The following is a 27,851-nucleotide window of genomic DNA, read 5'->3' on the forward strand; positions in this document are numbered from 1 at the left end:
GCTCTCGACATTTATTTAACTTTATGGGAGACATTGGCAGAAGAGTTATGAACTTGGGCTGCAAGCCTTTTTTTTCCATTTTTCTTTTTTAAAAGTAAAACAAAAAAAGAGTTCAGCACAATTCATGAAAACCAGAACACAGATCATCGCTCGCTTTACAAAAGCATCTTCGAGGCCCCCCCCCCCTACTCGCAAACCGCCTCGTCCTCTCTGGCTCTCTATGGCTGGTCGTCCATTCAGAAACACGTAAAAACAGCATTTACAATATTCATATATACAAATATATACTGTATACACACTCACTCTGACACACAGACGCATAGTCGGAAAAAAGAAAAAAAAAAAATCAACTGTGACAGAAAGGAGTGATTTTTTATATTTTCTATCACACCGAGGGGGGGGGGGGTTGTCAGTTCACCGTCACTAAACTGTAGATTTTTAGTGTACTGACCTTTTTGACCTCCGTGACTAACTAGGAGGATCCTCACTCCTCCATTACGCTGCGTCACCTCTCCTTTTTTGTACTGTGTTGCATCACATCTGGCTTCTTTTAACCAAGCCAGATGTTTCCCCCCGCCCCCCCCCGCCCCCCCCCCCCCCCACCCTCTTTCTCTTTTCACACAATTTCCTCTGTAATTAACAAACTGTATTAGATCTCGAGTCGACTCATGTTGACACAAAAATCTCCCAAACTGGCCCTTCTAACGGTGTTTTTAGGAGCAGGAGGAGGAGGAGGGAAGGGGGCGGAGAAGAAGGAGAAGAAGAAGAAGAAGAAGAAGAAGCAACAAGTGACTCGACACAAGCACACAATCCAGTCTGGATCGTTTTAGGACAGCTCGAATGACTTCACAGTGCAATGGCAGTTTTTTTTTAATGTTTTTTTTCTTAGTTAAGACAAACGTATATTAAATGCATCCATCTGTGCTCGTCTCTATCTATCCTTTTGTTTTTTAAGACGCGTATCAAGGAGTACTTGTGAGGACACTGTAAACAGGAACGTGATTCGATTACATTTTTTACCCCTCTCTCTCTCTCTCTCTCCCTCCGCTACTCTTTGGCCTTGTTTTTTAGAGGAGAAAAATGACCTCATCCCCCCCCTCTCCCTCCCCCTCTCCCTCTCCTCCTCTTCTCTATTTAAGGAGTAAACTGGTGACTTCTTCGAGGAGGATGTGAGAAACCCAAAACAGAATTAGTCACCGCTAACCCTCCGCCCAGTTCAGCCCTCGACACTGAGACGCCTAACCACCATAATACTGTCTCATCTGACCCCCCCCCCCCCCTAAAAACACCCCTTAAAAATGTAGTGTCCACCTTTTTTTTTTATTGTCTGTGTGCGTATATCTACAGGTGCATGTAGAGAGAGGGGAGGCTAACTTTTTATGGAGGTTAAGGGAGGTAAGGGGGGGTATTTCTTGTATAAATATAACCAAGGAAACAGGGGAATTGGGGGGGGGACTAACGAACTATCCTATAAAGGTGAATTTTGCCAAATTCCTGTAAATTCTTGTTTTTGTGGGGATTAATAACGCTCCACTCTCCCAAAGTTAGTACCTGCTAGGAAATGTAACATGAGTGTGTGTCTGTGGCTCAAGTTAAGAGTGTGTGTGTGTGAGTGAGGGTTTTTTTTTTTCTTCTTTTTTTCTTATATCTTTAAATTTGCGCTCCTCCCCTCTCGGTCGTCGACCCCCCCCCCCCCTCGTCTTTTCCATGCATTGACATCTCTCGTGCTGTCGTCCCCTCTCCTCGCTGCCCTGTCACACGCTCAGCAGCCAGAAGAAGAAGAAGATGGCCACGAACAGGAAGAGGGAGTCTTGCCAGTTGTTGTTGCCGTTGTTGAGGTTACCGTTGCCTTGGTGATCACCTGCATACTGGTCTGAGGGAGGAAGGGGAGAAAGGAGGGGGTAAAAGTCATTAATCCAGAGATGCAGGTGGTACTCTACTTCAACTTTTAATACACTTTACTCTTCTTTGTGTGTCTGCTAGTATATGTATGTTATAGTTTTATGTTTTTTTTCCCCACTTATTTTTTATTGATTTAAAGATTAATACACAGAAACAAGGTATAAACTTTTTCTTCACAAACATCTAGACACCAAAAAAAACCAACCATACCATAACCAAGAATAAATTAGAAAAAATAAATAAATAAATAAAATAAAAATAATAATAAAAAATAAGTTAATTAATTAATTAATAATAATAAAAAAAAGAATAAATCAAAAAAAAAGAAAAGAAAAAATTGATAGACAACAAAAACACACAAATATCCCCACACAATGTCAAACAGACAGAAAGCAAATACTAAATATCGCATCAGGAGTCACAACAAGTATTGTGACTAAATCATGACCAACTAAGAATGACTGTGCCCAATTATTTTAGACCATGCCAGACCAGTCAAGCCCCTCCGAAGGGCATGGGGGCCCCATCTTCCCCATTATAGTTCAAAAAAGGGCTCCGGATATTGAAAAATTTGAATGTTTTTTTTTTCAACCAATAGCTTGTTGCTTCAAGAGGGATGAGTTCCAATATGCTCCTGAGCCAGTACGAGACAGAAGGCGCAGTGTCCGATATCCAATGGAGGAGGATACATCTCCTTGCACTAAATAACAGCACCTGAAGCAACTTAAGCGAGATGGGAGCAAAGTTCCTGGACTCACACGTTTACAATATTATGCATAACATAGAGAGAAATATTTTTATGCATGGTCTCAACTGGAGATAAGTAGATAAGCAGCGGCTCCTGACAGAGCTTAAGCCTGTTAGTAAAAATGGATGACTCAAGATTCATATTATCCACTTTTTCTTTGTAAAGGAGGACTTGTGTTGATTTACCTGCTCTGTGAAAAGGGTCGTTGGTGTTGAAGACTGTAGTGAAGAAGCCGAAGGGGAAAGCCCCGATGCCGAAAGACATGTGAAAGCCGGTGTCGCCGAACCCCTGGAACATCTGCACCGAGGCACAGAAACCAGACGTGAAGTTAAATTAGAAAAAGGAAATATTAAAGTGGTGAGTAAATAGAAACGGTATAAAGTGACTCACCCCGCCTCGACTCTCTGGCTCTGTTCTCTGCCCCTGAGGCCGAGGTGGAGTTTTCAACCTGAGCGGCAAACAGAAACAGTCGTCATGAGTCTCCTACTGAATATGAATCATAAAACTAACACGCAGAATGTGATAAAGCACGCAGCGTACAGTACCTGGGGTCCTCTTGGCTGGAGCTCCCTCTGCCATACAGCGGGATGACTTTCTCTCTGCTGATGCCGGCTTTACACACCGGACACTGCTGTCTGCTGGGCCGCGTCTCCAACCACTGAGGGCAGAAACACGTCACCATGTTTATAATAATAATAATAATAATCGATCATTCATCATCATTTTAAGCAAAGATGGCGGGTACTGTAATTGATTCATCTGTTGATTATTTTATTAATTAAATCAATTAACATTCATTGTTTGGTCTATGTCAGAAAATGTGTTGGATAGTGTTTCCCAAAGCCTGAGCTGACGACCCAAATATATTCAGTTTGCTATATTATATTATATCATTATATATGTTATGTTATGTTATGTTATGTTATGTTATGTTATGTTATGTTATGCTATGCTATGCTATGCTATGCTATGTTATGTTATGTTATGTTATGTTATGTTATGTTATGTTATGTTATGTTATGTTATGTTATGTTATGTTATGTTATGTTATGTTATGTTATGTTATGTTATGTTATGCTATGCTATGCTATGCTATGTTATGTTATGTTATGTTATGTTATGTTATGTTATGTTATGTTATGTTATGTTAGTTATGCTATGCTATGCTATGCTATGCCATGCCATGCCATGCCATGTTATGTTATGTTATGTTATGCTATGCTATGTTATGCTATGCTATGTTATGCTATGCTATGTTATGTTATGTTATAGTTCAATTTAATACATTCATTTTAGATTAAAGAAATCAGAAATGAATCAACTTTAGGAAGCTGGAATCAGAGAATTAGGAGATTTAATTCTTTAAAAAAGACTCTAACAGTAACTAATTGATTATCTGAATACTTATCGGTAATAGTTAACAGCTAATCAATGAATAAACTAATAGTTGCAGCTATAATCTGAATATCTTTAGTTTGGACTGTCTATTGGATTAAACAGGATATTTGAAGATGTGTCTGAGCTTTAAGAAAACAGACAGTCTTTTCTATTTTCTGATATTTTTGTAGATAAAACGATCCGACCCCGGAAACGATTAATCAACAAAATATCGATCAGATTAAGCGATGATGAAATAATGGCTGGTAGCCCTGGATGGATGGATGCGGTGCTTACGCTGCTGTCCTGAAAGGCGATGTACAGCTCTACATAAGGAGGTGAGCAGCATTAAGTGCATAAGCATGTTTAAGCTGCGGTAAGTCAGCCGACAGATGTAGTTTCCACGGTTACATCACATGTAGGTTAACCTGCTGCTGCTGTGTGTTAGAGGCTTTGTTAAAGACTCCACTCAGCACTGTCGGATCCTACGAGGAGTTGTTGGAGCTGTTTATTAGAAATCCTCTCGGGACTCCGCTTGATTGACATCTCTGTGTGGATTACTGCTTATCGACTCAATCATCTTATATTGGCCCTTTAACGCAGCGACTCAGTTTAGCCTCTGTCCCAAACAGACTGTTTTAGCTCCCAATGAGCCCCCTCTGTAGGATTTCACTTATTTTCCCGCTCTTTCTTTGCTCAAAATACAAATATATCTCAAATACATCTGAAACACTCACTCACTTCAGTTCAGTTATAATCATTCACAATTAGGGTTGCAAAATTCCAGGAATTTTCAAACTTGGAAACTTTCCATGGGAATTAACGAGAATTAACGGGAATAAACCGGGAATTTACTAAACTGAAGGTATGTTCTTATTAGGGAACTTAAATATAGTTGTGTGAAATAATATTTTAGCATAATCCTGACTACTCTACATTCATGTTTTTGTTTTGTTTGATTGTTCAACTTGATCATGTTCAACTTATAAATAAATCTGTTTTAATTGTATTATTTTGCTTATAACTAAACAATTATTTTTGCTTAGATATGATACCTTTACACTAAATTACCCTCAGTTGCCATAAATTGCCATAAATTCCCATTTAAATCCCATAAATTCCCATAATTCCCATTGTTCCCATGGAAAGTTTCCAATTTGGAATATTTCCAAAATTCCCCAGCTTAACTTCCCATGGAAATTTACCGGAAACTTTCCACCCCTTTGCAACCCTATTCACAATTAATTTTTTTGATCAATATAAAAAGTCAGAAAGTAGTAAAACAGTCACACCCAAATTAAATGCCTTCAGATTTATTTTTTTCTTGTCTAACAAACTAAAAACATCAAAGATACTCAACCTATAAAAAAAAGCAGCAGAGCTTCAAATGTTAAAATCTGATTAATGTGAATTTTTGTCCGTTTTTTTCTCAATTAATGACAATAAACAACAGATCAGCTCATTTATTCTGTTGGTGACTAATTTTCTGTCAACCACTTCATTCTTGCTCATTCCCAGCAGAGCTCCGCCCAGTTTCAACCTAATCAATCAGAGTATTGAACACAGCTTTAACGAGGGAGGGATACACAGCGAAGGATGGAGGAACAGAAGAAATACTCACTTGATGAAGACAGGGCCAGCTGTAGAGAAAGAGAGAGAAAGAGAGAGAAAGAGAGAGAGAAAAAGGTTAATTTACATTTTCACAAACGCTCCTTTCTTTTAAAATATCAGCTTCTTGCTTCAATATCAGCAGCGACGTTCCTACAAAGAACAAACGTAACGATTTCTGGACTTCAGTCAGATTTCCTTTTATCATCAGTGAACGTCCACCTGTCTAGAGAAACCTGTTCCTAACGAGGTGGCTAATTAAACTCATCCGTGCCCCCCCCCAGCCTCCCCCATTGTTAGTATTAATTGGCTCCATCTGTTAGTGTTAGCAGAGCGGCTGCTGGTAAGGCCGACCTGCTGCTGTTGCATTGTGGGAGAGCAGGATGCAGGATGCGGGATGGAGGGTAGACGCCTTTCCAATATTTCTAGTGTATTTCTGCAATATTAGTATTTCATGTATACTACTAATATATATATTTATATCACTGTAATCTGTGAAATAAGAATATCACCTCTGGTATATTACCACTTAATACCATTGGTCTTAAATAATGTCATGATTATTTTACTATTATTGTTCTTGTACTTATTATTTATTGTTGTTTATTCTTTTTTTTATTGCTGCTCTTCTATTTTACTTCCCACTTCCTGCTGTAATAATGCAGATTTCCCCATTGTGGGACTAATAAAGGAATATCATATCCCTTTTTTTAATTTATGTATTTATTTTTCCTTTTCTCTGCTGTGTTTGACTTTTTATGATTCCTATCTCTGCTACTCTACATTTAATTTAATTTCATACCCAACTCACTAAACCTTCCTCTGGCCCCTCACTCACTCTTTTCAAAGAGGACTATAGGGGAGTGGGATCGATCCAGAGGGCCAACGAGAGCCCTGGTTTGATGGAAACTGCAGAGATAGTTTATTGTGAATAAACTATAAAATACAGTTGAATCACTACTCAACTGAATAATTAATGTTATAATGTTCGTCATAAATGATGCTGAGTTGACGAGAGCCAGTTTTATACTTTAAATACTTTATGAATGTTTGGTATTGTGATTTGAGGCTTTGAAAAATGTATAATTTTAAATTCAGTATTACCAGAAACCCAAAGATAAGAGATTTTTTCTGTCACAACTGTATTTTTGACTGAGAAAATGACGCAAATGGGTGCAAATGTTTATCTGAAGTCACTGAGTTTAAGCTTTGCCACGTTCTGAACCTTTCTATACGCCTCGTGAGATAAAAATGAGATATGCATTGACTACAAATAAAGAACCAGAGATCATGCAGACGAACAGGCACGACTTGTTTTTAAACACCGATCGGCGCCTCAGGTCGAGCTTTAACAAAACGACTCGACGTGAATGACATTAACCAGCTGAACCCGAACACACCACGAAGCAAAAACATGACCGTCAATCTGTCAATCTGCAGGCTTTTACTGTACACACACACACACACACACACACACACACACACACACACACACACATTTCACGGCTGGCTCGCTGTGTGCAGTATTAGTGTAATACCGCCTATCAGATTGCTGCTGAGAATGGCATTCCTTTAGATGCAAACCGCTGAACAAAGCATCAGGCCTACGCTAACACAACAACGCATTCAAGCTGAGGTTTAACATGAGGTCGCATGTATAGCCCAGCTCTTGTGACCTGAAAATAAAACGCTTTATTTACGATAAGTGGCTCAAGTGAAAGCCCGATCGTGTAGCGTCTGTGTCTGTGTGTATGTGTGTGTGTGTGTGTATGTGTGTGTGTGTGTGTGTGTGTGTGTGTGTGTGATTCCCACCAGCAGAACCATTAAACGGATTCAGTCTCATCTTCGTACTATTAAAGGTAGAACTAGATTACTGTCTCGTTAGTGTCCTCTGATCTTAATTGATCTTAATCAGCTTCTTCTGACAAGTCACACCAGCACAAGAAGTAGTAAAGAAGCAGTAAAGTTGGGTCAGAGATGATGTCTGCTTCTTTTTCATGAGGTTTTAAGTTTTCATTCATATTCCTGAGTAGCTGCTGATCACTGAGTCGCTCTTTGAATATATATTATATTCATGAAGCTTGTATCTGCTTAAGTATCATTTTAAAAAAGGGGTTGTTTCTCTGCTTACTTGCTATAAACAAATCATCACACCCAGAGGATAAAATACAGGAGGTTGGCATGAGGTTATTTAATCTTTAGTATATTCATTATCACAATAATCAATAAGCTACCAGATACTAAATGCCTGGAAGCAGCTTGAAGCAGCGTGCATGAAAACTGTGGATAGAGATGGTGAAAATGAATGGATGTATGACTGAAATGTGTCTATACTATACTAAATACTATACTATAAATACTATATATACTATAAATATAATAATAATTACACATTTCCAGCCATACTGAGGAGACAAACTTGTGACAAAATGAACACTAAAATACTATAAATATAAACTTGACCAAACCTACTGGACGAAAAAAAGAACAAACACAATCCCTCATGAATGAAAAATGTCTTGTACTAACATCGAAGAAGTTTAAAGCAAGAAAAGATTGGTAAGCTTGTAAAGTTGTCGAGGAGAAGGAGAAGGGAAATGTGTACAATGAATTGATTTAAGTATAATATGAATATAAAACTGCTCTATGCATAAAATCAGACTTTAACCTCTGTAAACATCTGGTTATAAAACCTTTTAAAAGAGCACATTCAGAACATGACGGAAATGTTTCTGAGCTCTTCTGACACATTTCTGTGACTTTATATCAGACTAAAAAGAAATAAAAAGGTTGTGAACTGCTGCTGGTCACTTCTCTGCTGTCTCTCTCTGCACAGGTGAGAAGAAGAAGTGACAAAAAAATACTCTCAACTCCATTTCCTGGCTTTCTTTGAGCTTTTAGCAGCGTTTTGCAGCCGTCGTCAGCGAATGAAGTCGGCTCAGGCGTCGTCATGTGACCCTAATGTGAAACACCAGACATGTGATAACCAGTGTGTGTGTGTGGGGTGGGGGTTGAGATCATAACCTTAGTCTCAGCGCTGGGTCTTCCTTCACTCATGGAGAGTATGAAATGTGTGAAACAAATGAGTCAATTAATCAAAATATTCAGCTTCTGTTTTATCAGTTTTAACTTCTTTTTAAAGCTCCACAAGGAAGGCGGGGTCTTTGGGTGACGTTACAGTCTTTCAGAGTCTCTAGTAGGTTTTAAATCTTGAGTAAAGAAGACGATATGAAACTAGAAGACCTAACGCATCCACTGGTACCAACTATGTCATGATAGCTTATTGGGAAGGGGGTTAAATAAGGCTCCAAAGTTAGGTTAAATGATTGACCTTTCACCTAAAGACCACCCATGTCCACTTTAAGATAATCCCATGCAAAAAAACCTGCAGTTGTTTTGAATATCTCTGCATCCTGGGGTCCCTAAACAGTCTGGGATTTGCATGAAATGGATTTGACTGGACAGATGAGACTCTCATGGATCCAAGGAGCTTAAATGTATCCATAGTAACCATTTTTGTAGCAGTGAGACCATTTTTAAAAACAACTTGTCCTCACTGTATAAAATGACCTCTGTAGATTTCACCACTGTTGGACTAATAAAAGGAATATTTCATCTAATCTCATCACAGCCTCATGAAACTTTACAACTACAGACTGAGGTCATTCAGAGGATGTTTGGATTCCTAAGTGCCCACCATCCAAACCCCCAAATTTTTGATACAAAATCGAGACTTTTGACCATTTTTTTCAATTTGAATGGTCAAAATTGGTTAAACTTTGCACCAAATGTGTGAAACTAATATTACCAACCCCCAAAAATAGCTGCAACAACTAATGAGACATACTGTAATTGAAGATAGAGATAATCATCAATACCTCTATCATAAAGTTCTCAACCCTTATACCATCTACTCTTTAAAAAATGGAATGAGTGCCTAATGAAAATACAAAGTTTACTGCAGATTTATGACTAAATAATACTGTTGACCTACTATCTTATCCTTAAGATCCTTTGTCCCCCCCTAAAAAGACAATAATGGGTCAATGGTAGGGACTCGGGAGGTTTTTAGTTCGAGCTTTATGAGAATTTGCTGATTAATTGGGGAAATAAATGCAGGATTAATCTCTAAGTCCAAGTTAAACCCTCAGGAAAAAAAACCCTCAGTGGACTCTGGAGTTTAATTTTATCACACATAGACCACAAATCAACTTCACACTTAAATGTCGTCGTCGTGTGTCGGGTGAATTCTGGCCGAGACATTAAAACCCTGAGCTAAACAGCATCAATATGAATATCTATGTAACATTTAAACCACTTTGCATGGCAGGTTTCAAGCTTCACTTGTTTCAATATCTTGCAGACTTTACATATGCAAAAACACTTTAAACCGAGCGGCCGACTTCTGTCACCATGACGGAGCGGAGAGGAGCGGAGTATCTCTCGGGGGGGCCGTAAAGATGTCATTTGCTCATTAACCTCAAAGTATTCCAGTGACGTTAATGTGTGTGACATAAATCATCTCTCTGGACCGCTCTGCGCTGTGAGCTCAGGTTATAGAGAGCTGCTTCCTCAGTTTACTTCAGCTGCTTTAACTTTGAAACTAAAGTATGAGTTAGAGTACAAAAAAAAAAAAAAGGTGACAACTGTGCAACTCAGCAGAGCTTTTTGTGTTGAGCTAACCCACTTTTGATATCATGAGCAATTTTTGGCAACAGATGCGTTTATTTATTTATTTCTTTCCTGTGAGAAATGAAATGCCAGAAGAGCTGCCCATAAATAAAGTCGTTAACTGTGTCAAAGTAAACTATCGGGTTGTTTTATTTATTTATTTATTTATTTAATGTATTCTTTTTATTATTCATGATTTATTTATTCTATTAATTATTTTTATAATTCTTAATTTATTTTATTTTATATATTATTTGTATAATTCATGATTTATTTATTTATCATTTTTATCATCAATAATTTATTTATTTTATTTGTTATTTTAATAATGGGTAATTTATTTGAATGTATTTATTTATTTATTTATTTTTTTAATGTATGTATTTTATCATTTCTATAGTTCATAACATTTTTATTCTATTTCTTTTTTTATTGTATAATGTGTTATTTATTTATTGAATTTATTATTTTCATTTATTTTTTAAATGTATGAATGCATTTATTTTAAAATGTATGTATTTTATTATTTTATAATTCATAAATGTTTATTCAATTTAATATTTTAATTATTTTATTTTATTTTTATTTATTTCATTTGTTTATTTTTTATTTATTGTTCTATTTTTATTTTATTTAGCTGAACTCACAATCTGACATTAACTAGATTTTCCTTCTAATAATTAAAAAGTAATTGGTCGTTAAAGGTGCAGCAGCAGGTGAACTGATGTCAGCATCTTTGTTCCTTGCTGATAGTTTCATCATCACAGTTTCATCACATTACACAGAAATTAAATGAAGAGGTGGTGTAGAGATGGGGGGGTAAAGAGACGGGTAACACGGCAACCAAGTTACATCAGCTCATAACACAAGATGATCAGCTCCTGGTTGCTTAGCAGCCGCAACTGTGACTGTAAAACATCTTAACAAAAATAACATAAAGTGTAAAACAGACAATGATACCATTACTGCTCTGCTCTCCGTCTAATGATTGTTACAGACCTCTAACTCACTGGGGGAAGTTATTCTCCCCACTGAGGAGGGGGGGGGGGGGTCGTTAAAATACCAAACTGTAGTGTATTTTCTTTTTAAACACCTACAATACTGCTCTGCATTAGTTGAGTAGAGAAATGCAGCTTCCTCTCTGCAGATTAAACTATTAACAAAGTAATTAACCTGTCCGGTGCTTCAGGTCAACCTTTAATTTAGATTTAAAAAGAGACATTAAGACGTCTGAAAGGTGAAATAAGGAGACTATTGTTATGCTTCATATGTAATTAACTTGCAGGGTAGATCTGTTTGGTTTGTCTATTCTTGCTTTTTGTCCTCTTTTATAAACTTAATTATTTTATGATTTGTGTATGTTGCTGTCTTTTTGAAGCACTTTGTAACTCTTTTATTTTGAAAAGCGCTCTATGAATAAACTTTATTATTAATATTATTAACCACCTCACTTTGAAACAGTTTTAAAGGATTTAAATGATGATTTTCTATATTTTTGTCAAGTATTTCTGCAATTATTGTGCATGTATCCAAAGCCAAAGTTACAAATCACAGCCTCTTCTACTTGGGACTGGGACAACTGGGAAAACTGGGAACTATGGCTGGAAGTGTAAAAACCAAAATGGTACTTTTCTTTTATTTAATATCAGGTTCTTCTTTTGTTCCTCCTCCTCTTCCTCCTCCCTCTTCCTCTTCCTCCTTGTCCTTCTACAATCGGGTGTATCCAAACACAAATTTGGACTTGCTCTGGCAGGCTTTCATTTATCGCTCATGGGTGAATGTTGGGTCTCCTTATCTTAAATTAAAGAGTACAGTCTAGACCTGCTCTTTGTGGAGAAGGGAAAAAAAAGTGCCTTAAGATAACCTTTTGTTATATTTGGCTCTGTATAAATACAATTAAATTGAACTATTGCTGCTTCAAGGATTTTTCTCACCATTGGAAGTCAGACAAAACTGGATTTTTGCTGAATGGTGAATAACAAAATCTAATTACCACAAAACTAAATTTATCCTTTGCACATATTTGTGAACGTTGAGGGAGGGGCAAACTGGTTTTTAGGATATGGGAATGACTGTGGCCTGATTATTTTATTGCTGCAACTTTGCACAAATACGTGAATGATTGTGATTAGGTGGGGTGGGATAATTAACGACCTGATGTAAAATATCACAATAATTTAAATTAAGGATACTATGCTTCTATATTTATTGATACATGTTGCCCAGACTTGTTTAGTTTAGTTTGTCCTGTTGCTCATTTTTCACTGATTTCCTCTAATAAATGATCTTGACTATACATTTTGTCTCTTGAACCATCACTGCTAATATCCTATTAAATGATATCTGTATTGGGAGCTGCAGCATAAAGGCTTTTGTCCTGCTGTTACAGATTTAGTTATTTAGTCCAGCACCTGCTTTCTTACTCTGGATGAGTGCTATGAGAACTTTTTGCACATATATTGAAGAAATAAATCAAACATTTCATGAACTTGTCACCCAGTATAGCAGTGTGGCTTATTTTTAAACAGTTATTGGGTAACGATGGAGGTTTACAGCACTGAGAGGAATGAGATATATCAGGCTTCGGATACACACACACACACACACACACACACACACACACACACACACACACACACACACACACACACACACACACACACACACACACACACACAATATATAGACAATCTCCAGCCTGATCCTTAAAGTCAAAGTCTGAGATATCTTTGTACTTGCTCTGTTGGCTTCTCTGCTGAGTTTACACTTTCCACTGCGGGGCGATAACTCTGTAATCACAAACACATCACTGATTACAACCTTCACTGGTAGGCAGCGACAGAGTTAAACTACAACCCCGAGCTCCACCTCTTCTTTCTGTTGTCAAAACACAGGCGCAGTCACCTCTTTTAAAAAACGATTTAAAACTACAGACTGGTGTGTGTGTGTGTGTGTGTGTGTGTGTGTGTGTCTGCAGCAGGTAAACAGCACTGACTTTTACTACTGCTCATAATGCCTTTAAGGTTTAACCCCCAATCCCACATTAACCTCCACCTGTGAGCGAGAGCGGCCATTAGTCAACACTCAAAACTCATGAATGACACACACGACACACACACACACACACACACACACACACACACACACACACACACACATCACTGAACTTGTATTTTCCACACAACAAGGTTGAACCTTGCGCAAGTTTTTGATTAAAAACCGAGATATGAGACAAAGAGCCAGAACCACAGCTGAACAAACCCAGGGCTGAAACTAGAGAGAGAGAAAATGCCCTTCATTAAGTTTCCAGAGCACCAAGGTGACTTCTTCAAATCGCTTGTTTTATGTGAGGAACTGTGACAAATCTAAATGTAATCACTTTTTCCCCTCACATTTGAGAAGCTGGGCCACTTTGCTTGAGGAATGAGTTCAATAATAAGATGATCTCGTAGATTTTCAGCTCTAAAGTGAACCTATAGACAGCTTGGACCTGATCTCAAAGCTGCAAATGATCAGCAGATAGTAGAGATAGTAAAGTTAATGTGCCACAGAGACACAGAGAGAGAAAGAGCAATGTGTTTGATGTATTGTGACCTCTGATCTATATCAAACCATCTTATTATGATCAGCTTGAGCCCCTCATAAAGATGATGATCAGCCTTTACAAACCACAGCCACATTTCACTGCTTTCCTTAAAGGATAAGTTCAATAATTAGATGATAAGCTTGTTAAAGATTAATTTTCTGTCTATAGACTCATAGATTTTCAGCTCTACATTACACCTGGACAGTCCGGACACATCTTGGACCTGATCTCAAAGCTACAAATGATCAGCAGATAGTCGAAAGAGTAAACGTTAATGTGCCCCAGAGAGAAAGAGCCAAGTGTTTGATGTCTTATGACCTCTGACCTCTGACCTACAACAAACCACATGATTATGATCAGCTGGAGCCTCTCGTTTCCTCACGTGTGTATAAGGTGATGATCAGCCTTTATAAACACCTACAAGACCATTAGACTGGAAAAACACACAATTTATATTGAGGGTTGAAGTTCAGCCACATTTCACTGCAGCAAATCGTCACATTTGAGAAGCTGGAGTTAAATAATTAGATGATAAACTTGTTAAAGATTAATTTTCTGCCTATAGACTGGACCTGATCTCTACGCTGCAAACAGTTCAAACAGTAAAGTGAATGAGCCACAAAGAGAAAAAGAGAGAGATTGTGCTTGATGTTTGATGTCTTCTGACCTCTGACCTACATCAAACCATCTAATTATAATCATCTTGAGCCCTTCATTTCCTCACACATGTATAAAAGTGAACATCAGCCTTTATAAACGCCGTCAGGACCATCTGTGTTCTTCACACGGTTTATATTAAGGGTTGAAGTTCAGCCACATTTCACTGCAGCACTGACAGCAAACCAACACCCTCCTCAGTAATTCAGTAACGTCTTAGCAAGCCATCTTGGCCGCTGTCATCACCTACATAAAGCGGAGGCAGCCCAACCCCTCCTCCTCCTACTACCCTGATAAATGGGGCGTCAATGGGCGTGAATCCACCACAAAATAACCTCAAAACAAACACTTAACAAGAGGCACGGTGAGAGGAGGATACAGGGGGTGGGAATCACCAGAGGCTCCACGATATGATATTATTTGTTTGTGATGTGTGTGTAATGTTAGTGGTGTGTCTATGTAACTGTGGGGACATTTTTGTGTGTGCAGCACTTGAGTCCAATACAAATTTCCCTAAGGGGACAATAAAAGTATATCATATCGGATTTGTGTCACGATACGATATCATTGCGATTTTAAATAGGCTATATATTACAATATACCACGAACAAACTAGAGCTATCAAGTGGACTTTAAAAAAAAAGATATTTTATTATTCTGGTACCCGAAAACTTCATTAGCAATTTATACAATAAAAAGGCGATACTTGCTGTGTGTGTGTATCGATACAACGTTGGCACACAAAATATCGCGATACTACCGATATGTTTTTATCTGTTTTTAGTTATTTATTACTGAGAGTAAGTGTTTGTGCGAGATGTGCTTGTGTGAATGTGTTAGCTTATATACACATACATACATATATAGCCTATATTTATTTATTTTTTATTTATTTTATCCTATGCTGCTATCTGAAACAGATTACTCAAACTGAAATTTCGTTGTATCATATACAATGACAATAAATATCTATCTATGCTGTATCGATTCCCATACACACCCTTAGAAGATGCAACAACAACAATATAGAAACAACAAAAACTATCATCTCATACCAGAATAAGTGGCCGCACATGCTGATGACAGCGTCCCTGGCAGTGTCCAAACAGATGTTGCATTCAAAGGTGGCCCGGTCCCGTTCTCCTTCTCCGGTTCCTCCGCCGCCGCCGCTCGGCCCGTCCCGGTCGTTGCTGCTCTCCCCCGCCGGGAATCCTCCTCTGCTGGCCGGCCCACCGTCACTCGAGGACCGGGGATCTGTGGCCGCCATGATAATATTCCTTTACTCACTGCTCCAGTTGGAAGGTAACCGTAGCAACACCAGCCCCCCCCCCAAAAAAGAAAAACAACCCCGACACCGGGCCGACCCGAGCTGACGTTAACCGGGAGTCACGGGACGACAAGTGTCACCACACCGTGGCTGCTACTGCCGTCGGTCTACCTGAATGGAGAGTTCCGTTTCCGGGAACAACAACACAGACAGGAGGGGCGGGGTCAGTGTTAACACCGCCCCTGTGAAATTAATAATTATAAATAATTAATTTAATATGTAATCATGAATACACCATTAGTAGTACTACTTAGTATAAGTACTATACTACTACTAATAATATTATTATTATTATTATTATTATTAGTAGTAGTAGTAGTAGTAATATAGTTTAAAACCTGTTTATGATCAATGTATGGAAGACAAAAATGACAAAAAACAAAACGTTACGATTGACAAATATAAAAATAAGTCAATAATACTGATAGTAAGCATAGTAAGTGAGGACTGAAAGTTAAATTAATTTTTTTTTTTACAATAAGGTTAGACCATTTTGCCTTAATTTTCATAACATAAAAAAATATATATTTTTACATAAATGCATAAACAATTTCGATCATCTATATAGAGTAAGACATACAAATAATCTGCTTTGAATGAAAAAATGTCGAATTTAAAATGTATACTTTTCAAAAAATAAATTCAATAAGCTACTAAAAAACATATATCTCCATCATTGTTAAAATCCAGAAACCATGAATATGCTCTTATCGTTTCAAAGGTTTAACTGGGCATTGAATCTATATTCTCAGTGAATGTGCACTCTGTTACAATTTCCCACATCACACTTGTGAAAGTTGCATATTGGATCATGATTGAACTATCTGACTACTCTGAACTAGTTTTGATGTCACAAAATTGTGCTTATAGGTTAGCACATAGCACATGTTAAACTCATATAAGGTGATGATAATGAATACTTTACATTTGGTTAATAAAGAATTGTGACCAAGACATGAGTGGAAGAAGTTTTCCTCTTATTCTCATCTGATCAGAATCTGCAATAAAATACTGAATGTAAAATAGAGCTATGGCTATCTATCTATCTATCTATCTATCTATCTATCTATCTATCTATCTATCTATCTATCTATCTATCTATCTAAATAAATAAAACTTGCTATTTAAAGAGAATAATTAGTTTGTATAAATAGTCTAGTGAGCATTATGTTATCCCGGAACCTTCGTTGTGTGAGTTGTTTCCGCACGGAGTCCTGAGACGTGGCACCACAAGCGTGTTGTGTACATTAGAAGCGTCCATGCTTTAGGGACGTTAGCAGATGATTTAAGCTCATTTTTGGGAATTAATCATGAAACTCATCGATTAAACAGACCGGAATAATCATCATTAACTCACTGACGGACGGATATAAAAACTATCTGACTTCACCTCCCTCTACTATTATTATTTCTACTACTAACTTCCTACCAACAGTCCACCATGAAGATCAAGCGACAGAAACATGCCAAGAAGAACATCAGCTTCTACAAATTCAACTTTAACTTCAGGCAGCCTTTTCAGATCCTCATCGATGGGACTTTCTGTCAGGCTGCTCTGAAGAACAAGATCCAGATCAAAGAGCAGCTGCCCAAATACCTGATGGGGGAGGTCCAGCTGTGTACCACCAGGTGAGTAACTCAGGTTTAAATAAAGTGTCCTGTCTGTTATATAGGGTGGATCAGGGTAATGTGGGACACTTTTTGCTATTCTGACTGATACCATATTTAAATATGAACCCAATACATTATATCAACACTTAATATCATTATGAAATCCCTGCTAAATTGTTTCAGAACTTGTAGATTTTGTAAACTGGGACACTATTTTTTTAGGCTTAGAAATACTTTGATTTATACGAAGCAGCCTCATTGTCTTTATTTCTTTCTTTCCCATCAGAAAGGTTAAAAAACTAATAGCCTGTATGTTCACATGTGTAATGTTACAAACTATAACTTAAACAGTTTGCATATTAGTTAGCTTTAAAATAACTGAATAGAAAAAGTGATAAATGCACTGGAGTCTAGTTGTCCCACTTTACTCTAATCCACCCTAATCTACAGAAGGTCTCAAATCCCACTAGTGCCTGTTTTTCTGTAGTAACTAAGTACATTTACTTAAACACAATTCAGGTATTTTACTTAAGTATTTCCATGTAATGCTACTTTATATTTACACTCCACTAGATTTCAAAGGGAAATATTGTACTTTCTACTCCACTACATTTGTTTTACAGCTTCTTTTTTTTCCAGATGAATATTTGACACAATTGTTAATATGACAAACTTTATATAGCACATTATTAAAGATGCATTCCAGTGATTTTCAACCTTTCTGGCTTTTGATGTCTTAGATAGATAGATAGATAGATAGATACTTTATTGATCCTTCATAGGTGATTTCCTGGTTTACAGCATCCACACTTCACATAGAAATACATCTCTAACTATCCAATAAAAAAAATAAGAAAAGTATATTACTAAAAATACCCAAAAGTTGTACTAATGAAACAAATCTATGTGTGTGTATATCTATATATATGTATGTAATAAAAAATAAATACGGTAATAATAAAATACTTACTGCAGCAATATAATTAAAAATGTTGTGTAGTCAGTAGGGGTGTGATGTTACACTCAGCTCACGAGAACGAGACAAGATGAGATTTAAACACTATTTTTAAGAAAACATAAATAAATGATCTGATTACTTCTTCCACCTCAGCTGTGCTCTGAAAGAACTGGAGTCTCTGAAGGAGCTTTACGGGGCCAAACTCATCCTGCAGAGGTTCCAGGTGAGGAGATGTCCACATTTTAAGGATCCCGTTCCTGCCTCAAAGTGTCTGCTGTCCATGTTGGAGGAGACAAACCCACACCACTACTTTGTCGCCACACAGGTAAATAAAAACACACACAGGTGGAGTCTTTTAGATTTTATATGCAAAAGGAAGCAGACTACATGCCAGCACTGTTACTATCATTTATGTATTACATATTGTGCTTCATGAAGGTTATAATATTACATGTTTTTGTTTATTGGACTTTCTTCTCATTATGGAGGCTGTAGTTAATGTGTTGAGTATGGAGAACTGTTCAAAGTGGGTTTCTAAAACAATCTGAACTCAAACTGAACATAATAACTTTAATTAGAGGAGGAGTTATTGCAGCTCTGTTCAATTAGTCCGAATTAGCTGTGCGTAAGAGGCTTAAATTACTTCTCCTCACAGTAATGTTTAATTAAGCATTCATTTACAGTCTCATATGTATCTGAGAGCTTCTCAGATAATAGGTTTTTAAATATTAAGTGGGAGTGCGGGGGTGGGACATAGAAGGGAGGAGGGGTTGTTGCTGTTCCAAGTTTTTTCAAAGTGCTGCTGTGTGAAATGGAAGAAAGGTAAGAGTCGCTTTAAATAAGAAGTTATTAAAGGACATAAAATAAAATGTGAGTGTTGCTTACACGGTTAAAAGATATTAAAAACTGTCTATTCTGGCAGATTGAGTGAGAGAGAGAGAGTGAGAGAGAGAGAGTGAGAGAGAGAGTGAGAGAGAGTGAGAGTGAGAGAGAGAGAGAGAGAGAGAGAGAGAGAGAGAGAGAGAGAGAGAGAGAGAGAGAGAGAGAGAGAGAGAGAGAGAGAGAGAGAGAGAGAGAGAGAGAGAGAGACTTTATGATACTTTTCTTTAGGGAGGAATTGAGTTTTAAAAAAATGGTGTAGTCTGACTGATCCATGGCTGTCCATCTACAGCTTGTGAATGAAGAGCAGCGAAGAAGAAAAATAATGTTTATATTGTTGTTTTCTAATATTTCACTGATCTTTGCCCTCTCTCTGCCCCTTTTTTGGTGAAATGTTGAATAGTTTCGGTCTTTAGTTTGGGTCTTGCAGATTATTCAGATAAAAAAATCTGTGAGTTTCTAAAGGAGAGAAATACTCTCTCAATATAGACATAATTAACCTGTTGTGACTTCATTTGATAGAGCTTATTTTATTTCACTCAATGAATCAATCAATCTTTATTTGTATAGCGCCAAATTACAACAAAAGTCATCTCAAGGCGCTTTTCACATAGAGCAGTTATATACCGTACTCTTTAATTTAATTCAAGTTAATTTAATAAGAGCTGTTGATACTCTGATAATTCATGTAAGACAGTTAATATGAGAAATATGGAGGTAAAAGAATATTATACATTTTTATTTGCATAGTACATTTTATTTTAAGTATAGGAGAATAATTTAGAAGCTAAAATAAATGATGTTTCAAGTGTTTCATTATCTAAAATAGGCAATAGGTGCGGAATAAAAACAAGAGAAGAAGAATAATTAGGTCTAGATGTTGTTTGGTAGCAGTCTGAACTCAGAGTCTCCTCTCCTTATTTAGACTGAGCTACAACAAACTTGTGATAAAGGGGTAATCTGATACTAGTTTATATTAAGATGGTTAACTTTCAATTTAGAGGAGATAAATCCTTCCATCAAAGTATGAAAGTGGGTGTCATCAAACTGGGAAAAGTGGAAACCAGTTAGTTATCTGTTAGAAAATTGCCATATGAGCATTTTCAAGCCTAAGTTTAAAGATTTCTGAAGACCACCCCCTCCTGAGTAGTTTTTGTGTTTGTGTTCTCCAGGACCACGCGGTGACCACGGGCCTGAAGAAGATCCCCGGGGTTCCTCTGCTCTACATCATCCTCAACACCATCGTGCTGGACAAGCCGAGCCAGTCGACCCTAGACCACGTCCAGGCCGTCCAGCTGGGAGAGCTGGTGAGCCCGGCCCAGCATCAGAGCATCCGCAGCCTGAAAGAAGAGCAGGGCATCAAGGACGGAGAGAGACGGGGGAAGAAGAGGAAGAGGAAACAGAGCAACCCGAACCCTCTGAGCTGCCTGAAGAAGAAGAAGAAAGCGGGGCCGACACCGCCGCAGAAAAAAACAGAGCAGGGGGAGAAGAGGAAAAGGAGCCGGCACAAGAAACGCAAGACGGAGGGAGGAGATAACACATCTGCACCTTCGCTCTCTAATCCATAATGTGGCAGAAGAGCCCACCCAGAGACTTCTCTTCATTATGTGTCTAATATTTGAGTTTGATGTTCGTGGTTAATATAAAACATTCTGCTCTGTTCTTCTCTCTCTTGTGACTTCATAGAATAAATCAGTGTTTTATTACACAAAAAACACCAGTTTAAAAATACCTCTCAAATGCTTTTATTTTGAAAAATTCTCGCAACAGTTTCAGAGACTCACGACTATAACAGGCATAAGATCCAAACAGCTCCAATACATACATTTTTATCTGCAAGGTTTATCTCTGCTTTTTTTAAAATACAAAATAAGGGGGGGAAAAGCAGTATTACAGGCACAGAGTTTAAAATATAAGATGCACTCATGATGTTATAATATGCATTTTATATATGTATGAAGCAGATATTTTAAAAAAGACAACGATGCATTCAGCCGTCTTTGCAGAAAGCACGAAGGAAGAAGTGTGACTGTGATTTCAGCCTGCAGAGTTTTTTTATGTATGATGAGTTTAGAGTCTAAATGTTCATTCAGACTTCACTTGATCGTGTTTTCAAGTAATTCTTTTCATTAAAAACTCATTTTTTTCTTGTATTTAAATAAATAAATAAATAAAAACAACCTATGAATGCTTATCATTCTCTGTAAACTGTATTTTTTACTACAATCAGTGAATACAGAACAGAGGCTGTGTTTACTGTTTTTTTTTTTTACTCTAAACTGTAAGAGCACGACAGCTAAAATAGTCTTAATTATCAAGACGATACATTACCGCTTTGTTCCTACGTGATTATCCATCTATAAGAAAAAAAGGGATTACAGGATAATCTGTCTCACATAATCTGAGCCAGTTTAAGAAGGATTTCTAGTAGCAAGACGGCGATATAAAAATGGTTTGTTCTGGGACTAGAGCATGCAAAGTACGGCAGACCACTCATGTTTTCATCTAAAAGTTGATCGAACTGTATCTGAAGCTCTTTTTTTTTTTTAGTTTTTAGCTTTTTTTCTCATTGATTTCTGAATTCACAAAAAAGGTTAAACAGGCAGAGACGGGTTATAGTAGTGCATGCTCATATTTTCCTCAGCGTACATGAGAACTTTCTTTCCGCAGTGGTGGGAACGAGGCGAGTCTCCGAGTAACATGGCTGATTGAGTTATCGCTGTAAACATGTCTTAATAATAATAATAATAATCCACCTTGTTATAATAACTTTGGTGTCACGCCCGGTGCAACGCGACATAGTGCTTTAGTCAAAATTGGTGACATCTGCTTGAAAAATCCAACATACGGCAACTCCAATGAACTACAAGCTTTTTTTTTGCTTTTATATGGGTGTTAATAAATAATAAAAATCAATAAATAGTTAAATAAATGACTAACATGAGTCCATTGTTTGGAGTTTGCCATGCCAGATTTTTCAAGGAAGGAAATCTCTTAGTAACAAACCGTGTTATTCAGATCTAATTCCTCCCACCACTGCTCCACATTTCAATATTAAGACATAAATTGCACATGAAAGAATCTCAACAGCACACAAAAATAAAACTTGTAGTACAAAAAAACAAAATGACTTAAATAAACTTAAATAAATTGTTAAATTAAAAAAAAAAAGTAAGTTAACTTTTCAGACTGTAAAGTTGTGTTTTTCTTAGATGATGTGGAAGCGAGGCCCTGGCGTCGCTACGATGTCGCTGTAAGGCTCCTCCTGCACCAGCTCCACCGCCTGCTGCTTCTTCAGCACCAGGAAGCTGTAGAACTTGGCCGCCGCCTGCTTCTTGTTATTGTTCCTGCAGAGGTCTAGCAGGCTGACGGACTGTGCACCTGTTTTGGCCATCACCCTCTGTGGCAAGGAGGAAGAGAGAGAGAGAGAGAGAGAGAGAGAGAGAGAGATTAATTCATTCATACCAAAGTTTCATTTCAAATCTGATTAAAATAACTAAAAACCTGACTGTACATGATGACACAGGCACAATTCACTCAATACCATGAAAGTACAGAATCTAAGGTTGTGCAGCTTGGTATAAAATGCTTCAGGATGTGAGCGTACCTTTGTAGCAACAAGATCTTCTGCTTCGTCTAATATGAACATATACACTCACCTGGAGGCCATGAAGCATCTGTTGGGTTCTTTTGTTCCACCTCCTTTCCTCCTGGTCCTGGTCTCCTCCCTGCCCCTCCTCCTCCTGACACAAAACACACAGTCACAAACATTCATGAAGAAAACTTATAGAAGAACAACCTTTTAAATCACAAAAAACATCAGTAACTTATAAAACCACACATTATTCTGGACCTCCATCTCACCTCGTCATCAGAGTCATCATCGCCCTTCTTCTTGTCCTTCTCTCCCAGCAGATCCAAGTCTATGAGCTGGCTGATGTTAGTGGTCTCCTCTGGAGGCAGCTCCGCGTTGGACGGCTCCAGCTGCTGGGACACGGCAGAGGATCTGGACCCCTGCTGCTGCTGCTGCTGCTGCTGTTGGTCCAGGGCTCCCATCTAGAAGACAGAGCGGAAGAGGAAAAAGAGATAGATGATGGTTGGTGGGAGTTTGTGGGAGAGGCCAGAGAGAGAGGCAGAACAACAAAAACCTGCAGGGGTCCAAGTTGTACTCACGGGCAGGGCTGGCTCTGTGTCCTGGGCCTTGCGTTTCAGGCCACGTTGTGAAGATGGAGGGGGCATGGCGGACTCATCGAGGGTCGTCCTGCTGCCCTCCACAGCTGAAGTCTGCAGAACGCTGGCCTCCTCCATGATGGTCTGGTCTGGATTGGAAACAAACACACAAATTAGAAAAACTCACATACTTAGGAACACTAAAACACCTCAGTTTAAACTACATGTGTGCTGTTTCCATATTCTTTAGCAGTTTTCCCACATACAAAAATACTAATAGTAATTTAATTGAAAAAAAAACAAAACCGAAACCCAAATTAATATACCAAAATATACCAAAAAACCCCAAACACACATCTTACCCATGATGTCTCTTTGTTGGTGGCCTGCTGTTTCTTCTCTGGGCACCTCAGGGTTCTCCAGATCTTTGAGGAACTCATCCAGACTGTCGGCCTCTCCACCTTTCCTCCTCTTCCTCAGCTCGTCTGGTACCAGCGGGGTCAGACACCTTGTGAACATCTGGAGAAAATAAAAGGAGAGAAAGAAAAGTGAGAGGACAAACAGAAAGGTAAAGTATTTTGATATGTTAAAGGTGCTTTCACATTACTTCTGTGTACTCTCTACAGCTACGTTACCTTTAGCAGCCTGGCGTTCCACAGAGGCTGAGCAGGGAGGGAGAACAGCTTCTCCACTCCTCCGGTCTCCTTCCACATCATCAGCTTCTTGGTGGGAGGAGCCAGGTCCAGGGTGGTGACGATGTCTGAGTAGTCGGACAGCTGTGCGCGGATAGTTTTACTGTCCAGCTCCTTCACGCTGTCCACAATCAGCTTCCTCTTACGCTTTGCCTTCGTCTCCTTGACTACACGGAGGACCAAATTTAAAAAAAAGAATGTAATCAAAATCTCAAGAGAAGTAAAACCTGAAAACACAAACCATTACCTGTGATGTCGATGGGCTCCAGGGCGAAGGTTTCTTCCTCGTTATGAACCAGGGTGGTCTGTTCTGTCTGGTCAGCCATGGCAGGTAGAGGCTCTGTTGGGCCTGATTCTGGACTATCTGGAGCGCCGGCTGATAACACACAACCACACTATGTTTGATATACATGTTATAACATTATGTAGGTCATTTTAAACTATATATTTCCCAAGCTGTTGCAACACAATATGAAACAATATGGTGTGTGTTTACAGTCTAAACTAACCTGAAAGAGCATCGAAATCGTCGTCGTCGTCCCCGTGGTCCTGAGGCATCATCACACTCTCTGCGATGGCAGGAGGGTCATCGAATATGCCGCCTCCGTCCTCGTTACTCAACAGCTTGTCCACTACACACACATACAAGGTCACTTAGATTTTGATAAATGATCATCACTAATGGATAAAGTGATTAAATGGGGTAAAGGCAAATAATAGAACAGCTAGAACAGTCTAAGTTCAGAAAATGAAATCACTTTATTGTAATGTGGCCTATAAAACAGGAAAAGACAACACTTATGCCATATCACGATATCCAAAATCAAAAATCTAAGACAATATCTTGTCTCATATCATTATATCAATATATTACATTTATTGTCCAGCCCTAATTCTTCTGTTTGAGCCACAAGTCAGAGGATATACATATTCACTTAACGATGTCAGAAACCTAAAATCTGATAAAGTTCCAGTTCATTGCTAACAAACCGCTACAGAATGTCTTATCCTACAATTATGGCTATAATTATTACACCCATTAGCAGTAGGATCTTACCCAGCATCCCTCCCTCATTGCTCTCCATGGGGTTGTCTCCGAAGTCGTCCTTGTACTGGTCGTCGTACTCCAGATGGTTGGACTTGTCGGCCATCTGGTTAGTGACAGCCTCAGCCTCAAGCAGCAGGTTGGAGGCCGACGCTCCCATGATGTCCACCTCGAACGCGCTCTCCTCCCGCATCATCTCCCGATCGTCCATCCCGAAGTCAGCTGCGACGATAGAAATGTGTGTCTTTATACTGCTCGCATGGTGAATCGGTGGATTTTTGAAGAGGATGTTAAACCCAGTATTTATCATAAGTAGTGTGAAAGGAATCAAAACTGTGCTCTGATGCCTACCGAAGTCATTGTCCTGCAGCAGGTTGAGGTTCCCCACCTCCTCTCTCATGGTGATCTCCTCCACTCTACTCTGGTTTAAGTTGAACTGCTGAGCCACGTCAATATCACTGTTCAAACGCACCACGCAGTCAATTCAATGCATTGCTTTCTTTTTTTACAGTGCTTCCTTTCAAATGTAATATTTTGGAGGTAGCAAAGAAAATGAAAGGTTGCAGTTAACAGAACGGTTATTTTGTGACTGTCAATTCACTTTTTTTTAACGATGACCTTCATTTCCAAGAATGTAGAAATAGGTTCAATGAGCAGGTGGAGAGCAAAGGGCAAGAGCCATCACAAGAATTCTTCCATTAAACAATAATCACTCCTGGTTTTACAATATTTATGAATAATGAACATAACCAGAAGTAATCTGAAATAGGTGTTTTTGGAGAAGAATAAAATGCTTTCTGATAACTTTGTGCTGCCAGCTGTCTAATAAAGGCATGAATAAGGCCAAGATAAACTAAAAAAAGTTGTGTTTGTTGTGATTGCTATAGTGCACAAAATGTTAAATTCAGTATATTTCTACCTAATGCTCTCTCAGGAAGAGGTACACTGACAGAGGACTCACTCGAGGTCTGGTAGCGGCTGGTCAAAATCGTGGAACTCTTCAGGTAGCGTGATAGCGTTGTACGCCGCCTCTCTGTTCTCCTCTGGAAGATCCACCACACCTGAAACACCGCAACGTAGGAAAAAGAGTTATAAACATGTGACCAGTAGCAGGAAGATATCAGGCTGAATACATTGGGAATATATTCATAATGAAAATATATTGAACGTAAAGAAATCATTGTGCAGGGGTGATTCAGATACAATGCCCTGCAAGTGTTCAAACCCCCTGCTAAATTATTCATAATAATACAATAATAATTCATTTATTTTAGGGGTGCTGAGATCAAATTTAGGGGTGCTCAAGGGTCTACAATCACCTCTGTCATTGTGTATGTGAAGCATATGTTTCTGTTTCTTTAGGAGCCAATATGTTTGTTTGATTCTGTCCTTTTCACAAATGCATTATGGGAAAAACATGAAAATAATTGAAGATAATCCTTTTTAGTTCCACGATGGGGAAATTTACAGCATCAGAAATGGATACCAAAAATAAAAAGAGCATCAATAAGAACAATAAAGAATAAGTGAGTAAAACAAACATTATGAACAATAGGTAATAAAAATGACACAATAGCAACAGTATGTTAAGAGGAATATTGGTGTAATGATAATATACTTGAGTGTGCTATTACACACCTATAACACTGATATTGGACAGTTTAGTTTAGTTTATTTGGATTCCCATTAGCTGTTACCCAGGAAACAGCTACTCTTCCTGGGGTCCATGTAATGTACAATAATACAATGTTTTTCACAAGGATTTTTGTGGGGGAGATTTTAGATTGAGTCCCCAACCTGGTCTAAACGCCATCTTGATTTTAATGAAGGCCTCGTTACAGTCTGCCAGCAGATACTTGGCCTTCCTGTGGTAGATCCTCACCACCCCCAGCAGCAGATGCCCTGATGTCCTCAAAGCCATCTTCACCTGTGAAATCACACCAAAAAAGACACATCCAGGAATAATCAGCGATGATACTGTAGCATAAATCTAAAAGATACAAGCTTGAAATGAAAGGATGGGGCTCTGCGCTCTGATGTAGGACAGTTGAAAGCATGAGCGTGATAATCTCAAAGTGACTGGAAGTTAATCACCCCCCTCTGGAGAAAGTACCTTGGGTGAGATGATGCTCTCCACGCTGCTCTCCAGATTGCACTCAAACACATGTGCCTTGGTCAGCTTCTTGTCCCAGTGGGCCGCCAGCCAGATTTTGGCCAGCGGCCCACGTTTGCTGAGGACAAAGTGGGCGTAAAACATCGTCTCAGCGCCTTCTCACCACAGGGGAAAGGGAGGGGGGGGAGGGGGAGGGCGTCTGGCCTAGAGAGAGAGAGAGACAGAAAGAGAGAGAGAGAGAGAGGGAGAGAGAGAGAGAGAGGGGAAACAGCACAAACACACATATTTGATTGAATAGGTAAACTCTGAATGGGTAAATAAAGCGTGACAGCTGAAAGGACACGTTTATTGTGATGTGGTCGGAGCTTTTGTTAGCTGACTCTTTGAAGATGAAGACATGGTTGTCTAGTAGCTAAATAGATCTAAAGACGGCGGTTCACGGCTGAATTTATTGAGATTTTCCTCAATCGTTTGACAGTGCTTTCAAACACTTAGAAAAACTCACTG

General features: G+C 38.5%; 3 protein-coding genes across 3 annotated transcripts; 1 reads left to right on the forward strand and 2 right to left on the reverse strand.

Annotated features, from left to right (window-relative positions):
• Positions 1 to 1,465: 1,465 nt before the first annotated feature.
• Positions 1,466 to 15,974, reverse strand: rnf5 (ring finger protein 5). Its single transcript, XM_053334449.1, has 6 exons — positions 15,605 to 15,974; positions 5,649 to 5,667; positions 3,196 to 3,308; positions 3,041 to 3,098; positions 2,836 to 2,947; positions 1,466 to 1,873 (listed from the first exon to the last, which is right to left on the reverse strand). The coding sequence occupies exons 1-6, from the start codon at positions 15,814 to 15,816 to the stop codon at positions 1,755 to 1,757; spliced, it is 633 nt and encodes a 210-aa protein (XP_053190424.1). The 5' UTR covers positions 15,817 to 15,974; the 3' UTR covers positions 1,466 to 1,754.
• A 1,138-nt stretch (positions 15,975 to 17,112) lies between these two features.
• Positions 17,113 to 21,496, forward strand: utp23 (UTP23 small subunit processome component). Its single transcript, XM_053334448.1, has 3 exons — positions 17,113 to 17,505; positions 18,599 to 18,770; positions 20,497 to 21,496. Exons 1-3 carry the CDS (start codon positions 17,318 to 17,320, stop codon positions 20,890 to 20,892), a joined length of 756 nt encoding a protein of 251 aa, XP_053190423.1. The 5' UTR covers positions 17,113 to 17,317; the 3' UTR covers positions 20,893 to 21,496.
• Positions 21,497 to 22,532: 1,036 nt separating this feature from the next.
• Positions 22,533 to 27,488, reverse strand: rad21b (RAD21 cohesin complex component b). The gene is made up of 13 exons (XM_053334445.1): positions 27,345 to 27,488; positions 27,029 to 27,158; positions 26,193 to 26,292; positions 25,583 to 25,689; positions 25,244 to 25,453; positions 24,696 to 24,818; positions 24,434 to 24,562; positions 24,130 to 24,353; positions 23,857 to 24,013; positions 23,498 to 23,643; positions 23,189 to 23,347; positions 22,984 to 23,067; positions 22,533 to 22,724 (listed from the first exon to the last, which is right to left on the reverse strand). The coding sequence occupies exons 1-13, from the start codon at positions 27,486 to 27,488 to the stop codon at positions 22,533 to 22,535; spliced, it is 1,905 nt and encodes a 634-aa protein (XP_053190420.1).
• Between the last annotated feature and the right edge of the window lie 363 nt (positions 27,489 to 27,851).

This window comes from Scomber japonicus, chromosome 15 (genome assembly GCF_027409825.1).
Source record: "Scomber japonicus isolate fScoJap1 chromosome 15, fScoJap1.pri, whole genome shotgun sequence".
Lineage (NCBI taxonomy): Eukaryota > Metazoa > Chordata > Actinopteri > Scombriformes > Scombridae > Scomber > Scomber japonicus.

Excerpts from the sequence above, each read along its gene's own strand:
- rad21b (XM_053334445.1), bottom strand. The coding sequence starts at position 27,488 with ATGTTTTACGCCCACTTTGTCCTCAGCAAACGTGGGCCGCTGGCCAAA. Across the intron at positions 24,014-24,129 it reads GGAACGCCAGGCTGCTAAAG|ATGTTCACAAGGTGTCTGAC; the intron begins GTAACGTAGCTG and ends TATTTTCTCCAG. Across the intron at positions 23,644-23,856 it reads CCAACAAAGAGACATCATGG|ACCAGACCATCATGGAGGAG; the intron begins GTAAGATGTGTG and ends TTTCCAATCCAG.
- rnf5 (XM_053334449.1), bottom strand. The coding sequence starts at position 15,816 with ATGGCGGCCACAGATCCCCGGTCCTCGAGTGACGGTGGGCCGGCCAGC. Across the intron at positions 3,099-3,195 it reads TCCAGCCAAGAGGACCCCAG|GTTGAAAACTCCACCTCGGC; the intron begins GTACTGTACGCT and ends TTTGCCGCTCAG. Across the intron at positions 1,874-2,835 it reads CGACCCTTTTCACAGAGCAG|ACCAGTATGCAGGTGATCAC; the intron begins GTAAATCAACAC and ends TTCCTCCCTCAG.
- utp23 (XM_053334448.1), top strand. The coding sequence starts at position 17,318 with ATGAAGATCAAGCGACAGAAACATGCCAAGAAGAACATCAGCTTCTAC. Across the intron at positions 17,506-18,598 it reads GTCCAGCTGTGTACCACCAG|CTGTGCTCTGAAAGAACTGG; the intron begins GTGAGTAACTCA and ends CTTCCACCTCAG. Across the intron at positions 18,771-20,496 it reads ACTACTTTGTCGCCACACAG|GACCACGCGGTGACCACGGG; the intron begins GTAAATAAAAAC and ends TGTGTTCTCCAG.